Raw genomic sequence first — 17,884 nt, 5'->3', positions numbered from 1 at the left:
ACACTTTGGCTCCATTTACTTACCTTATGTGTTACTCCTCACTGTTCAGGCTGCTTTTTGCCTTGTTTCAGTCTTTAAGACATGAACATAAAAGGAATGTTGCTTGAACATAAGAAAAACAATTACAAGCAGCTAATAAGAGTTTCATATTTTGTCACACATTTCTCTCAGACTTTTGTCCATCAACAATGTATAAAATTATAAAAATATTTCACTTTTGACTTCCTAGGTTTATCTGTAAATAAATTATTGAATCTTTGTAATTCTTGCTTTACAAATTTTGTTGTTGTTGTATTCACTTCACAATCTCAGAGGGTTAAATTTTTTACCATACTTTAATATTCCAGTTTCTTAAAACTGTAGAATTTGATTTCACATTTACAAATAGTTTAAGAAGCTATGTTATAAAGTTTGTTTGTTTTTTTACATGGGCTTTCCATCATTTATAAACACTTATTTTGCAGCTTTCTAACCTGCCCAAAGGGGCAAATGTTCCATCACTGGGGCTTTCAAATAAAGCTGTCTTTGAACAAGATCTTATTACAAGTACTAACCAAGAAAAGAAACACCCAAAAGACCAGTATCCTGACAGCTACTTTACACCATTGAGTCTTAAAGGTAAGATTGTAATAATTGAAATTTACTGAAAATTACTTTTCACACAGCTATCCTTGATAAAAACATTTAAATACCATTTTTTTACCATATGTACTTCAGCTCCACCCAGTGAGGAACACTTGTTACAGAATACACTGTGGCCAGAAGTTCAGAAGTTGTATGGTCATGGTTTTGAAGTATTTGCTGTAGCCTGCAGTCACACAGGGACCATCATAGCATCAGCTTGTAAAGTAAGATTATCATTTGATAGTATCATATCTTACTGTCATATAAAACTTGTGTTGGAAGAAGTAATCTAATTCATACATTTTGAATTTTTCTTCAGTATACTTGTTTGTTGTTGAATGCAAATCAAATAAGTTACTTGTATTTGTTCATTATGTATATCTAAACTTAATCTTTATAAACTGACATACTTACTGTTGATTCACCACATAAACTGAATGTTATATATAGTACACTTCAGAAATTTAGTATTTTTATACTTGTAGCAGAATATAAATCTATACTTATCCCTGCAGAGAACATAATGCAAATGGATGTGTTGATGTACTCAGGCACATATCAGTATTTCCCCCATAATTTTAAACCACCCTTTCTTTGTTTGTTTGAGTAAAATGAATTTTAATGTACAGGAAAATAATTTTATAGTTTTTGTTCCTACAAACAAAAAGTAGTTGTTTACCTTTTTGTGTAATACCAAACTGTTAGAAAATTATCTCTTTTATTAACATGAATCAAGTGAATTAAAATTAAATTACCACATTTACTACTTTTTATTTGCTTGGCAGAAAAAGTATTTTTGGTAAGTTACCTGAAACTTTTTTTATTTAACTTATCTGCATCTTATGTGCATCATGCTGTCTTGTAGAATGTTAGTATTAATTTACAATGTTACGTTACTGATCAAACTGTATTGAGATGTTAGGATGGAATAACTAAGTTAAAACTTTATTAAATAGTTCTTATAAAGAAATCTAGAATATTGTCAAGTGTATAAAAACTGTATAATAAAAGATGTTTATACAGTAACTGCAACTCTTATTTGATTTGGTGTAAATTTTCTTAGAAACATAAATAAAGAAGTTTGTGTCCTTCACCTCAATCTGTAAGTTACTTGTAGGTGTTGTCATTTATAAAAGTTGGGGAGCAACGTATGAAACTTGTTAGCCATCCTGAATAGGCTTACCTGTTTGTTAGTATCACTTAGTTTATAGCTTATAAAAACAATTAAAATTCATGTAGCCTTTTTTTTTTTTTTTCACTCCTAACATTCTAATAAGAGTGTGGATTAAAATTATATTTAGGCAAATAAACCAGAACATGCTTGTATTATATTGTGGAACACGTTGACGTGGAAACAACAGGGACAACTGTATAGTCATTCTCTGACCGTAACTCAACTTGCTTTTTCACCAAATGACCAGTACTTGCTGGCTGTTTCTAGAGACAGGACTTGGTCCCTGTTTGAACAAAAACTGGATAAGAGTAAGTCCTTGTTGAACAGTGTTTATAACTTAGGAAACCAGTTTGTGCTTTGTTTCTGAATACTTTAAAGTAGAGACAAGATTTACATAACTTTTACAAATATCTGAAAAATTAAACACTTTCCATTGTGAGTAACATTAAGAAAAAAATAAGTATTAACATGAACATTATTGAGTTATAAACCTGATATTATTGTTATAGTAGTAGGTACAGTTTATGAAAGAGTTGCTTACTCTGATAAGAAGACTGGAATTCATGGACGTATTATATGGGGCTGTGCCTGGTCGCATGATGGTCTATTCTTTGCTACTGCTTCCCGTGATAAGAAGGTAAAACAAACTTCTTTTGTTCTGTAGTGCAGTGCTTGATAGTACTAATATTTCGTTAACATTTTTTTTCCAATTACAATTGGATAAATCAGTGTTTAACTTAAAAATAATAATAATTTATGGTCTTAATTTCTTTTTCTTTCTGTATAATAGAGGATGTCAAAAATAAAAACTTGTAATGGGAATGTTGTATGAACAATGAAAATGTGTTTTGGTTCCAATCATTTGTACACAGTATGATTGGTTATACACTTTATAAAGGCACTGGGTGGGATTAATAACTAACATTTATCTGGGAGTATATAGTGTTTGTTTCAAGTGTGCCTTAAAGTAATACAAACAAAAAGTTTACATTTTACAGTAAAACAAGTAGAAGCCTCTGAGACTCAACACTTTATTTTTGTTAGTTAGCAGACTTAGAAATGTTTCATTTTAAACAGGTTAGCTTATAACTTTTTTTTACAACATTTCAAGATTATGTATCTCCACAAACAGTACATGGTTTGATTCCATTATCAGATGTAGCTTATAACTGTTGCAACAATCACAGACTGATAACAGCATGCTTCTACTTTTTTATTCTTCCTTTAATTTGGGATTATAGCCCAAGATACCATCAGAAATACCTTCTCCCATTATAACTTGTAAATGTCACTTGTTTAATACAGAGTTTGTTTTATAATAACGCATCAGTTGAAAATCGAATAATTTTGTTTCATTAGGTCATTTTGTGGGGAGAAAAAACTGACAAAGAGCAACAAAAGAGTTGTTTAGGAAGATTTGGAACTCGGTCGTCTGTCCTAGGGTTAGAAGATGCTGTGACAGCTGTTGATTTTTGCCCTGTTTCTATCCAGAATTCCAGGTATTTAAAATTAGTAATATAACCACAAAAATCCGTGATGACAAGAAAACCCACTTGTAGAAAAAGATACATACATAAAAACAGCTCTTCTACACAGTGCTTTCTTTACCCATACCAACCGTTTTTACATATATATTTTTCTCTACAAGTGGGTTTTCTCGTCATCACGGATTATTATTTCATCATGGCGATTCTACAAGAAGTGTAAGTCTTTGTGTTTTCTTTATGTATTTGTACTTATCTATGTAATCATTATGTCTGAATTAACATACCTTACACCACTATTAACAGTACACGCTCATACAATCATAAAGAAACTAAGAAACTTAAACCAAAAAATTATCAACAGAAAAATGACATTTATTTCATTCAACAATGTAGAAAGGAACAACTAACCCCTAACTTTGTAAAGGTAAAACTATCAAAAAATTTTAATCAATGCACAAACATTATCCAAAATTTACAGAAAAACTATTTAAAGCCATGTTGAACACGAAATACAAAAAACTACAAGACTTACAGAAACAAAAAATAAACCTAGACCATCAACTGCCATGCTGCATTAAACAAGAGATTTATGGACTTGTACAACGAAACATAAACCAAATCAACACTAGGAGCAACAGGGACAAAATGATCTGCCACAACAAAAAAACTAGAGAAACTAAGATGCAAACAACAGAAAGACACCAACACAATAAACCATTAACTAACCTCATAATTAACAGATCCGACCGACAATTAAACACATACGAGATACATCTACTTAACAAAAGACTGAACTTTGCAATAGCACCTAGGTACATTACAACCTTAGAAATTAAAGCATGTTTAGAAGACCTAGCCAAGAGACTTGTAATACTTTCCACAGAAAGCAAAAACAACAAGAAAACAGCCAACAGAAAGAAGACAACTTCGACAATTCTGTTGATATACAACAGCCAAACTTCCTAGAAAAAAATTAAAAATTTATATTTTCTAGAAACATCTAAAAACATCTTAAACAATTTTTTCAAAGAATTTTCTCACAAAACCATCAACATAATTTCACAAAACAGAAAACTAAAAAACAGCCTTACAAAAAGAGACATTAGTTCCATTAAAAACCTAAAACAAGACAAAAACATTAAAATTCTAAAAGCAGATAATGGAAAAGCTATAGTTGTAATGAACATGAATGAGTACATCCAAAAAATGAAGAACATCCAATCAGACACAAACAAATTTAAACCAATACACATAAATCCAACAAAGACACATAAAATGCAACTAAACAAAATACTACTAAAAATGAAAAAAGCCAACATAATTTCAAAAAACACTTTATTCCTACCTATGCAAGACTGAATCATGCACACCACAAATATATGGCATCCCCAAACCTTGTAAGGTTTCTCTTCTACATAGTACTTTCCCTGCCTATATCAACTGTTTTTACATGTATATATAACCATGAAAATGTCAAGTTGTAGCTAGTTTTAAACAATGGATTTTACACCAAACATTTTAAACTATTTCACAATTATATAGACTGGTACCTTTTAGTAAGTATTTATGAACTTATTTGAGAAACTTTAAGAAATATTGAAAAGCCTTGGACTAGTTATGAGACTCGTTTTTTATTGTCTGCTTTTATAATTTCAGTATGTCTAATTATGAGAAGTGATACCCTTGTTCCTGTACATAAAGATTCCTTTCTTTTGTCAATCAAGCAGTTATTGCACAATTAATAAAGTTAGAAATGAAAATATTGCCACATAGATTTCTGTGCAAGTGTTTGGAAGCATCTAAATCACCAGTGTAATAACTGCATGTGTTTTACTTTATGATCATTTTGTAATTGTTTTATTTTTCTGTCTTGAAGAACATAATATAAACGTGATTACAGCGATCTTCAAAATGAAATTAAGTACATCTGTATTTTGGTATTTGTGATCTAAAATGTACTTTTACTGCCATCATGGCTAAAACATATTCAAACATTATATTTATATATTTTATTCTGTAAGTGAAATGTTACTAGCTTAATATAATGTAAGCTCTGCACATGGTAAATTAATTAATTTTTATAGTTTGCATTTAATTAATTATCATAGAAAAATATATATTAATTCCTTTAGAAGTGGACTTGATTTCTTGCAGAAACAATAACAAAAGGAAACTTTGGTAATGTTTTAAAACAACCTGCAAGCTAGTAAGGTTGTTTAAAGTAGAAAATCTATAAATTAAAAATTAAAATTCCTGAAAGTTGATAAATACAATTTAGGCTTAGAGCTCATTCCTATTATTTATAGCTTTGAGTGTGGATAAAACATGGTAAGCTGACAATAATGTTTGTGTACTTAAATTATTATTTTTTTACATTAGGTATCTGTTGGCTGTAGGTCTGGACAGTGGCTTAATTTATTTGTACAAGTGGTGTGGACATCAGGGAGGTGACCAATGGCTGTGTGTTACAAAGCTTGATAAATGGTATCCTTTACATATATGTTTCAGTAAAGTAATCCATAACTGTAATTGTTAGCTTAATCACATTAAAACAGTTTGTGGTATAGGTATTGTGAGTGTAATATCACTCTCAAAATGACACAAGGGGACCACATTTAAATAGACCTTCTTACAAACTTTTCTCAAAAACATTTGAATTAGAACCTGAAGTTTTCATTAGTTACTCATGTTTTTGTCCTAGCTAATGCAGTATTTTCCTAATTACAAGGAGTTTCATTAATTACTAACACAAATATAGTGAAAAAATATGTTAGTTATGTGACAAAGAAATGTAGTTTGCAAAGATTTTCAAATACTCGTATACTGTTTGAAACACAATACAAAACACTGATAAGTTTGGAAAAAGATTTAACATGAGTGAGACAGGTCTCCTAGACCCCATAAAATGGAGAAAAAATGGGTTTCAAGTTATTCAGAAATTTTTAAAATCATGTAACTTATGCTAAGTTTAATTACACCACAACCTTGCTGGAATAGTAAATCTCTATTCTAGTCTAGAATAAACAATAGTCTAGAAGAAAATAAACATCTACTTCCAAGAAACATATGTTAATTATTATAACAAATGCTTTTATGAATCACATGAGGCATTTAAGCAAAATTGAAAACTTTCTAAACATTTGATTTATATAATTCTCCATAAGAGGTTTGCACAAAGTCATGAAAAATTTATTGGCTGAGATGTATATAGTACCCCTCTGATAGCATTTACTAATAACTTAAAGAATTATTTAAAATGTATTATGTTAAAATTATAGATTTAGAGGAATTTGGCCTTCATCTCATTAGATATCCTTATGTTGAGTGACCAGATGATCTAATTTCACCTGGATAGTCCTGTTTTTCTGGTACTTTGTCCCAGTGTCCCAACAACATTTCTTGTGATACACAAAACATCTTAGTTTTATTATAAAGACATCAAATGTCAGTCACATTAAACCATAAATGTGACTGACATAAATGTAAGAGTCCTACTTGACTTCATTATAATAACATGTGTTCTCAAGCCACAAAGATCTCTCAGAAGTTTCGTCTGTGTATGGTGTGAAACCCAGGTATGCTCAGGGTCTTTAGTTATTAGTATTGTAATAGACATATAGCACTTACTAAATGTGTAGTGGACAATCAAACATCAGGGACCATTCTCTAAGTTATTTATACTATTGAAAATGTTTAACCCATCACAGTGTCAAAATACCACAAAGAAATTTTCTTTTTCAGATACTTTGAAGACAGGTTTCACTGTTTTTAAAGGCAAATGGCTTGGATAACAAAAATTGAGTGTATTATTCATAAAGTTGTGTTTTCAATAACACCTGGTCGCAGATCAGACTTTACTGATCACACTAACAAGAAAAACACACAATAACTATTTTTAAATTAGGGACAAAGGTGACCCCATGAACCTGTAAACTTCATACTGACATGAAATTTAACTCTATTTTGAATTTTTTTTTTTTTCCTACCATTATTTATATCAGAATTTCTCTACTTTCTCAGTACCAGAGACTGGCTCACTGCCTCCCAAGACTGTTGTAATCACTAAAATGCAAATACAATGAAAACTATTATAATTTACACATTAATATTCAGTCATTTTTTGTGAGAAATCCCATGATTGTTCAGAAACACTGATTTATATAACCCAAAATTCCTGGCATGCATTAAACTAGAAGTATCAATATGCAGGTTAGAATTCTTTCAAAGGTTCTCTCCACAAGTGATGAAGCTGACATCTAGTGTGAACTTATTTCTTTTAGATTTTGTAACTTTTTTTAAAAATATTTGTTATTCATATTTAGTTTTTTATCCTGTTATACCAACACTTAGAATGAATTTATATCAGTTTTATACCAAAGAAACAAAGTTGAAATACCCTTGACAATGTGCTGTAGCATGGGTCACCACTCAACAGTGAAACGTTTGAAGTTCTCGCCTAAACTGGGAAAAGCCGGCTGCCGAGGAAAAACTGGCACTGATCAGGATGTAGTGCAACTGGCCAGTTGTAGTACTGACGATACTGTTAAAGTGTACAATGTTAAGCTTTCTGCTTTGTGAGGAATGTTTACTGTGTCAGTTTGTTGTACAAATATTCATGAGATATTCAACAGTAGAGCTTCTGTCCAGGTTAAACAGTCTGGAAGTCTATTACATAACTTCCTCAGTTAACTATTTACTGTCGTCAAAGTGTGTTGTATACACTAACGTAAGGAATAGTTGCAGTTTTCATTGTCAGGGGAGTATGTATTTCATCAATGGTTGCATTCAATAATTATGGGGGGATCTGTTGGCTCAAAAATGTTATTTTTTTAAAATGTTTCTTTTGTTTAATATTTTACTTATCATGTGAGCTGTTTTTTATTTCATAAAATAGTTTGAGTTTTCTGCTGAAAAACTGTACATGATGAAGTAGCTTTAGGGCAGACTTTAAAGTTGAGCAATGTAACTTTTCTGTTTTATTTAATTATTTATTTGAAATAACAGAAAAAACGTGCATCATATAAACAATGTTTGTGGGAAACCAAATGAAGTATGTTTAGTGTTCATTTCAATTATCAATTTTAGCTGTTTTTACTCATGTTTCAGTGTAATAACAGAAAACTTAAATTACATCGTACAGTACTTCAAAGATAGTATTTGTAAAAGTTTTCAGCACCTAGGAAATAAATATATTTAAATACTTTGTTCATATTCTAAAATGAAAAATAAACATATAGTTAGAGGTAACTGTAAACTTCATTTCATATTCTCCCCTCTCCCTTTTTTGTAATGATGTGCAGAGTTGTAAGGAATCTGGAGGAATTATACTGTATGTGCACGTAAAAACCATTTTTCAAAACTATGCTAAGTATTAATATACCTTAAAATAAACTTGGCTTATGGTAGTATATTTGTATTGTTCTGATAATTATCAAATCATAACATTTTATGATAGGTTAGATCAGTTGTTTTATTATAAATAAAAATTAATTTAGAAATATTTCTCAAAATGGGAGTATGAATGTTCTGAAGTCTTTATTGCTCCTTACAACCAGAATATAAACTACAGTGGTTTTAATTAGGTAGCATTTGGTAAGAAAAGCTGAATGTCCTACAAATGTGTGTGGGTCTGTAAAGTCGCAGGGAAAAAATGTGGCCACTCTATTTTTATTTTAACTACACAAGTCTTCCAAAACAACAACAGAAAAACAATTCCTGGTATTATATAGTTCTGGGAAAGATGATTTAATATTTTCTCCCTTAGTTAAGCTGTTTTTAATTGGATACTTAAATCTGTTGTGGTCAGTACCACTTGTAAATGTTTCTCTTGGTTAAACAATTTCAATCACTCATTTACAGTTGAAATTGGCAAATTTAACAGCTAGGACCATAGTTATTGCAGTTCTTTTCCAGCCCTTTTTAGTGTATTGGCACAGATACATTTTCCTGTGCAAAGCTATGCTAAAATATGTGCCTAATGGATGGTTTAACAAGTAACTGCACTCATAATGAGCTTTTAACCATGTATAAACTGTTGGGAACATGAGAGTGTTGTTTTCCCCATGTACTGAAAATAGTTTACACTGTTTATATGCATCTACCCCAAAAATACCCAATAAGCACTCAACATTGTGCACACACTAGTTCATGGGATTTTTAACACCATATTTTCAGCCCTGAACCAAGTGCACTTACTTTGCTTGTACATCCAGCATCCTGCAAAACGTTTGTAGCATTGGACTGAGAAACTTGCAATAAATGTTCTGAACAGACAAATGCAAGTGTATTATTTATATAGATTGCAGGGTTTTACTTTTTGGGGGGTGAACACTGATTATGCCACATTAAGAACTGTAACAAAAATATGCACACTGGTACAGTGGACATAATACAGAATTAAAATAAACATTTATTGACCAAGTGCTTACAAAAATATATCCTTCAAAAAACAGTCTAAAAGCCAGTGCCAGCTGGTGGCATTTTAAGAAAGGTACACTTTTTTGAGGTTTAACTTTAAGACCATACATCAGTAACTCTTCAGTAAAGAAAACAAATGAAGCCCTTTGTCCCTATAACATCAAAACATCTCTAAAATAAAACCATATACATAGCTGTGATAGAATATCTCATTAAGTGGACTCCATTAAAATTGCATGCATAAAATACTATAAAAAGAATGTGCACTTTAAAAGCTAATTAAAAATAATTTTGAGATAATATGAATTTATTTCATATTTTGGACAAACGATGTTTGTAATAAAGTTATGTATATATCTGAGCAACTGTTAGGTTAGTTAATATAAACTACAGTGAACGTGTGATTAAGAAATTATCCACAATCAATCTTTGATGTTGGAATAAATTTTAAAACATTTACGTCTTGAAATTGTGTGTATAAAGTAGTAGAATCTTACACGATAATTACAAATACTTACCAGTTAGTTAAAGAAATTAACCAATAAAGTCTGTACAGTACATGCAAGTTTTATTTAAGCTTTAATCTCTGAAAATAGGGATGTTTTTATGGGGGAAAAATATTGTTATGAATTAAGTATTCACTGTGTAATAATAAAGAAAATAACTAAATCTTATTTACAGAAGATGAATAAATAGAAATTTGTAGAATATTTTAGGTGAGAAACTATCTTGTAACACGGACCTTTAACAAGGCATCTTAACGTTATTATAATTCGTACACATTAAAACACATATTTGAACATATATATATGCAGTGTATGTGCTAATTTATTTTCTTCTTACGTCATCAAATCAAATATAATATCTGTATATAGTTATTTAAGTATCAAGATGAGATTAAAGACAACTTACCCATAATTAATAATCTATAACTACACCTTGAAATAAGAAATCATTATTGTTTATATATATATATATAAACAAATACTTTCTCAAAACACAACACTTATATATACAAATATTATTTGAGTGGAGAGTTATCGACAAGTATATCGTTAAAAGAAATAATTTTATAAAACGATGGTGTTAATGCAGTATTTAGATTAAAACAAATGCACACTTAATCACTTAAACCTCAATTTCACATTGCCCATTGTTCACGGTTGAAAAGCAACACTAAGCTGAGATATATTATTAGTAGAAAATACTATTTGAAATGAAGTAATTAATATATTCTAGAAATTACTTAAATGCAGTATTTCATCTTAGAATTCGTTATTTCATATTATTTAGTAATTTCAATTTTTGTAAATAGATGTTTGTGTTCTAAGTACTTAAACTTTTTTTTTTTACCAGTGGTAAAACACGCTTACAGTTTAAAAATATTTGTCAGGTATTCACATTATTTTCTTTATTAATTAATGCAATAACATTTATTTAAAAAGACTTAGCGTTTTTCTAATTTTAGTGTCTTAAAAAACTTTTAGGCTTAGGTTATTCTAACTGGTTATATTCAGAAGGAAGTAAATTAGCCTTTTTTGAAAGTTATACGATTAAAGAGATGTCATTAAAATAACCCCTTTCTTCTCTCTCGTAAAACTCACTTCAGTGTTAAAACTATTAATCTTTGTGAATTCTAAAAGGCCTGTTCAACTCATTAGCTTTAATAGAGTAAAAACTTGATGTATCATTATATTAAAACTGGATTTTAATCAGTACGTCTTTTAAAACCTGATACAAATTTATAAAGTTTAAATAAATATTTCAACAACACCTTTTCTGCGATATACTGCAACTAACAAGTTTTATATTGTAGTGTTAGATGCTGTGTCTCACAATGTTGAAACTCTTTTGTTACTTTTATCAGTTTGGACAGCGAAATATACCTCGTCAGCAGAAGTGTACAAACGGAGCGGAGTTGACACTTAAAACCCGTGTAAAAAGAGATATAGAGAAAAAAACTGTGTGTTTAAAATGGTTCACACTGTTATATAATTTCACACTTATTACTCGCTTAGGTATAAAGCTTCTCCATCATAAGCGTTATATTCCGACATAAGATGAAGTTAATTAACTAAGACAGTGGTGTACCGCTTAAATCTGATGGTGTAGATGAAGTAAGGCATCAGAATTCCTAGTGCTATGATCGTCATTCCAAATACATTAATGACTATGGCCTGCTCAGGTAGGTCCTTGTAGGAGTCACTAAGATGGAAAAATGATGTTTATATATATGAAAGAAACAATATTTAAAAAAATGATTAAATTATTCGACTTAATGTTTAAATATAATAGTTGCATATTACAATAGCATTATAATATTGCTATTTACTAGGCGTCTTATTTCTGATTTGTTTATATTCTCAATTTATGTAAAGTGTAATTATAGTAGCAGGATAACATTTCATATTAATGAAATAAATTATTTTAGCAGAAAATCATATAAGCTAAGTTACGTAATAAACCAATACAATAACTAAATAATAGATGATGTTTCGAACGAACAATTAGTCTCACAGCTACGTCATTAGTACACATTGTATCAACACGTAACATTTTAACATTCAACTTCTCAACTACAATTTATATCTGAAATATCAACTTTGTGAAGATAACCTTCACAGTAATAATACTGTATTTATTTTAGCATCGCTCTAAATACATAGCGTGTTCTGATTGGAAGTTACCTATGTTTTATATCTAAATGATTTTATTAAGGTCTTACCTATTAATTAATGATAACAACGGTTGGCGACCTAGTTTTTGTCCCTATATAATAATATAATAAATAATACTGTAATTTTTTGTGCCCTATATAATACATTAATAAACAATCACTGTTATAACAAACCACTACCAGAGGTAACTTAACTTAGGCAAAGGTTTTATAAGAATATCTTTGTGACAATTGAATAACAAAATTAGCGGTAGCGTTGTGCTCGTATGTTTACATCGAAACTGATTTGCTCTTAGTGTGAAACACAAGATGATTGAAGCTACACTACCCACTCGTTAAATATCTTCTGTAGTATTACTGAAATAGATATTTCGTTTAGTTTTCATAAAGCTAATGTCATGTTCAGTTACTGCATTTTACTATTTGTTTTTTTTTCTGTAAGTCCGAAGATGATCAAATTTGATAGTAATTTTTTCTTTCGTTTTCCAATTTTGTATCTTTCATTCAATGGGCTCAAGTTGTACCAGTTACCGACATAATAATAATAATGCTATAGTAGGTTGGTTAATTGTAGTAAAAGACACCTGTAAGAATTTAAAAAACTGGGTGGAACAGATTCAGTTACTAAATTGTCTACGTAGTAAAATAATTATTATATTACTTGTACTTCCACGTTAAGACTATCTAGGCATGTTTCCATGAGGAGTTAACCCTATCAAACATGACTATTAGAAAACTGGTTGTACCATCTATTAACATATATGAAGAATGTTACAAACAAAAGATAAAGAAGCAAAGACTTAGTAATATGCGAATTGCAAATTCAAATTTCGTCAACGAACACAGGTACCCTTTCACCCTAAGGATATTCATTATTCTACAATAGTAAAAAAGTACCCTCCAAAATTGGCAGTAAGTGGTGTTGACAAGTTACTTCTCCTCCAATGGTGAATCAATGAGAGAGCAAACGGAGCTGCTGCCCACGTTCCCTAAGGCAAATAGCGCCCAAAAAATTGAGGCCAAGGTACTGTATGAAGTGTTTCAACTGAACAAAGAGAGAATTGCTAGTAAAGTAATTATAAATTATTTAACTTCTGCAGACTAACATCGGATTTAAATATCTTTACATAGACATTATATAACTTCAGCGGTGAAAAACTCGGGTGTGATCAGGGAAGAGCTAGCTAGCTCTCCGTTAAGTGAATTATGCCTATATCAACTCAAACTCAATTCACTCGTCCTGAATCCTCCATAACATATAAAGGAAGTTCCGGTTCGGATCGAAGACTCAGTATTGTTTGTAAAACTTTTGTATATAAAAGCATTATTTATAATTACTATTTGTAATGACCGTTATTATGAATTGTATTGTTTGTATACTAAAATACATTTCTATCAAAAAAGAAAATTGTGTGTCAATCTTGTTGGGAAACAATATAAATTTGATATTTCTCTACATTTAATTAACTTGTAAATTCAAATTACAATTTAACTCGTTTTCGAGCTGTTCGAAATTGTAAAACGTAACATTACATATGCTTCCTTATCGCTAGGGGCCCGGTGTGGCCAAGCGTGTCAAGGCGTTCGACTCGTAATCCGAGGATCGTGGGTTCGAATCCCAGTCGCACCAAACATGCTCGCCCTTTTAACCGTGGGGGCGTTATAATGTGACGGTCAATCCCACTATTCGTTGGTAAAAGAATAGCCCAAAAGTTAGCGGTGGGTGGTGATGACTAGCTGCGTTCCCTCTAGTGTTACACTGCTAAATTAGGGACGGCTAGCGCAGATAGCCCTCGAGTAGTTTTGCGCGAAATTCAAAAACAAACAAAGCTTATCGATAGAAGAAACTATAATTTAAAAAGGTCTGAATATTTTCCCAAATAGTAAAATACAACAATAACTAAACCATATATTTGCTCATTTTATATTTTAAACAGCGATAGTGTTTGTTAAGTGTTACTTGAGATTATAATATAAATTAAACAGACACAATTTAGTTTTTTCATAAGAAAGCTATCTTTCTATCAACAAGCCTGAGCTGTGAGTTTGTACAAAGAGACGTATGACAAGAAAAGTGCAAGCCAAAAATGTAGTAGCAAATGGTGAGAAAGTTAACCACAGTGTAGATGTAGGCTGTTACTTGTTTTATGAAAGAACTATAGAGAAGTAGTACTTAATTACATGCAGGGCGTGAGACCGTATCATCCAATTGTATTCGCAGCAGCCACAGTCAACAATTAAATAGTATAATATAATCTCGTCGTCTTAGCGGGAAGTTCTTTGTGAAATTAACTAAATGTATGATGTGTGGATTAACAATATCCGAGTAAATTCCCTGAACAACCAACTTCCTTATGTCATTTAATTATTAACAAGAACTTCCGAGTAAAAGTAAATAATAATGTTTTATAACATGATATAGTCATTACTAACGAAGCCTAATGAAGTTACGCCTAATAGCAGCGCTCTTCAAACCGGCTAGGATATGACAGATAGATAATTTAAGTTAATCGCTTGACAACAGCTGTTACGGCATGAACTAGATTAAGTTAGTGATTTTTCTTTACAAGTTTACTTTTATCACAATACATCAAACTAGGGTAAAGAATATTTAACTACGAATTAGTGAACTTCAATTTTAAACAAGTTTACCAAAGTTCGACAACAGGTGCATATTTAAGTATTTATTATATGTGTTAAACCGGTTATGTACAAGATCTCTTGATCTTGGACTTGACTCCTGAAAAACGTGTTCAACGTCTATGCCCACCCTGCTTCTATTGAAGCCATAGCAACTAAAGGCGTGGTACCATTACTGTTGACCACGTGCGTAACACTTAACAGTATTACATATGTGCGATGAGGTGGTTGTTGTTTTTTACACGAGAAAGTTGGACAACAAAATATAATAAATATCAGTTTAAATAAAATAAAATATAACATTTTCATGTTTCAGTTAAAGATTGCAAATTATTTGGAACAGCCATCAAGAATATCACATTGGTCTTTATACAATGATTTATCATTTCAGTAATAAGTTTTAATACGTCTGTCCGCCAGGGCTGATTATCAAAAGTCCATTACTTTTTAAAAATTTAGTGTTACTCTTCTTATATCAAATTAATTACGTTACTTTGCAAATTACAAACTAATATGTTACAGGATTTATTTCATTTTTACCTAAGTTCGTGTAAAAATGAGTATCGACTATATTTAAAAATATGTTTCGCATATTACTGAATACCCATCACAGTTCAAATTCAACTTCAGTATACCTAATAAACAAAAACATTTAAACTTCTCTATAATTGCAAAAAGAGAGCGTACAATTTCAGTTATACCCATTTTAAGTACTATTGTAAGTTATGCTCAATGTTATAATTTCTTTAATTTTCTGATAGCTAGAAGGTACATAATGTTCAAGGGGCTCGGCATGGCCAGGTGGTTAAGGCGCTTGACTCGTAATATGAGGGTCGCGGTTCGAATTCCCCTTGCACCAAACATGTTCGCCCTTTCAGCCGTGGGGGCGTTATAAGTGCGCTCAATCCCACTATTCGCTGGTAAAAAAGTAACCCAAGAATTGGCGGTGAGTGGTGATGACTAGCTGCCTTCCTTCTAGTCTTACACTGCTAAATTAGGGACTGCTAGTGCATATAACCTTCGTGTAGCTTTGCGCGATATTCAAACCAAACCTACAAATACATAGAATAAGTTCAGGTTATAAGTTGTTCATGAAACGCCGAAGGATTAGTCTAGAGATTGTATTTTTTACTGTGTGTGCAGTAATAGAATATGCACTTTCTATTGTGTGTGTATTTGTGGATTGAATTATACGCTTAAAGCAATTTACTACAGTACATACTGAAGACACGTTAATTTAACGGAAAAAATAAACTTACTCGCTGTAGTTTACGTCGAACTGACTTTCGATTAATTTTACTGAATAGTTTAAAATAATCCGACAACAAAAGAACAAAGATATAACTTTACCTGAAGTGTAACGTTTCGATTTGAAAAACGTGCTATTTAATTGTACTGATGTAATCGTATACTGAATACGCGAACTAATTCGTCATTTCTACCATCATATTTACACTTCGAGCTTATTTTCCCTTTTTACCACAACCATACATTTTAAAGAATAAAGGATACAGTGTACAGATAAAGATGATTCTATTACATGTACACCGTTTATAATCATTATGTAAATATTGGTTGATGAGTCAAATTTTTGTTAATGTGTAGTCGTGTTTGTTCGTACTTCTAGCTGTAGCATTGTATTGTAGGTAAAGACGGTGCCTTTTCCATAAGACATAAGATAAAAGGCTCGCTATAATCACGAATAAATTCTTAGACATATCTGTGTTAAGTAATACACTACCTAGGCCTTGTGCCAACAAGCTATAAACAGTTGAGGAAGAGGTTAATTGTGTTATATACCTTATCGTTCATGCCAGTATTAACTTGTGTCTTTACTCTGTTGAAAGTCTTTATATTTTTTCCTTATGTTGCATACTGCTTTAGTTATATTTTAAATGTTTTCACTTAGATTTTTGATAGAGTTCACACGAGATTAAGGCCTAGTAAATTCCACCAAAATTTAGATGTATATATTTGTTATAATTACGAATAAGCCAGTCAATTAGTAAGCAAGCAGTGAATTGAGTGAGTAGTGCGTGAATTAGTTCTGTGCGAAAGGTCGTGAGAATGGGAATCAAAGTGAAATATTTAATGATAGGTATGTTCTGTCATTTATATACTTAGAGAGTAACATGCTTAATGACCAGAGCTAAGCTAGTGAAGTTCGGTGTCAGTCTCGCAGTTTATATAGAAACATTGTATTTGAAGTTTGGCCTGGATTTAGTTCCGAACTTAAAGCGTGGTTTGTTGTAGTATTAGGCCTACATCTGTGTAGCCTTTTGAAACGTAATAAAAACTAAGTTAATTTGTTAAGTGGAGTAGACTTCGTATAATTTTTACTAAGTAGTTTAAAGTACTGGTTCCCAATCTTTACGAAGAGCTGGAACATTTTTGTATACTTATTCTGTCATTATATTGTAGAATTACTTTACACGGTACATCATACACTAAAACGGTTCTTTTCAAGCTGAGGGAAGAACATACCTTGTTTCCCTTCACAAAGGAAAATAGATATCCGTTAAAATGGGCACCGTTCATTTGGATGAAAATGGAAACAATAATTGTAATGTCTTAGTAATACTGACTAATTATATATAAACAGTCTATCCACCAATACTGATTTTATATTCCCCATGGAACACAGTTTGGGAACCACTGATTTAAAGGAGTCCACCACACTTGAAGTGACAGAACAATAAATATATAATTTACATACCGCTTTGTTGTGTCTGTTATGTGGTACATTTTTATGATAGTCGTTTTACTGTTGTTAGCAATTAAATATGATAATAATAAAAACTAACAATTTTCAGTACAATATACTAAGATTATTTAAATAAAGTGGTCGTAGAACTTCATTTAGCT

At 31.0% G+C, this 17,884-nt stretch overlaps 2 protein-coding genes across 4 annotated transcripts in view; one reads left to right on the top strand and one right to left on the bottom strand.

The window, feature by feature from the left end:
* The window catches only part of Elp2 (elongator complex protein 2), a 36,647-nt gene extending 26,235 nt beyond the window's left edge, over positions 1-10,412 (top strand). For 2 of the 3 annotated variants that reach the window (XM_076504717.1, XM_076504715.1), the window contains exons 13-19: positions 465-618; positions 718-848; positions 1,926-2,106; positions 2,308-2,435; positions 3,158-3,297; positions 5,665-5,769; positions 7,701-10,412. In XM_076504717.1, the coding sequence (XP_076360832.1) occupies positions 465-618; positions 718-848; positions 1,926-2,106; positions 2,308-2,435; positions 3,158-3,297; positions 5,665-5,769; positions 7,701-7,863 (1,002 nt within the window). In that variant the 3' untranslated portion in view covers positions 7,864-10,412. The remainder of the gene's footprint in view (positions 1-464; positions 619-717; positions 849-1,925; positions 2,107-2,307; positions 2,436-3,157; positions 3,298-5,664; positions 5,770-7,700) is intronic. The other variant, XM_076504716.1, reaches the window with a different exon arrangement.
* The window catches only part of LOC143252494 (plasma membrane ascorbate-dependent reductase CYBRD1-like), a 43,496-nt gene continuing 35,286 nt past the window's right edge, over positions 9,675-17,884 (bottom strand). Inside the window, exon 5 of the mRNA XM_076504718.1 lies at positions 9,675-11,907. Within this exon, the coding sequence (XP_076360833.1) occupies positions 11,769-11,907 (139 nt within the window). The 3' untranslated portion in view covers positions 9,675-11,768. The remainder of the gene's footprint in view (positions 11,908-17,884) is intronic.

The sequence above is a fragment of the Tachypleus tridentatus genome, chromosome 6 (assembly GCF_004210375.1).
Source record: "Tachypleus tridentatus isolate NWPU-2018 chromosome 6, ASM421037v1, whole genome shotgun sequence".
NCBI lineage: Eukaryota > Metazoa > Arthropoda > Merostomata > Xiphosura > Limulidae > Tachypleus > Tachypleus tridentatus.
This window is presented reverse-complemented; position numbering and strand designations above follow the sequence as displayed.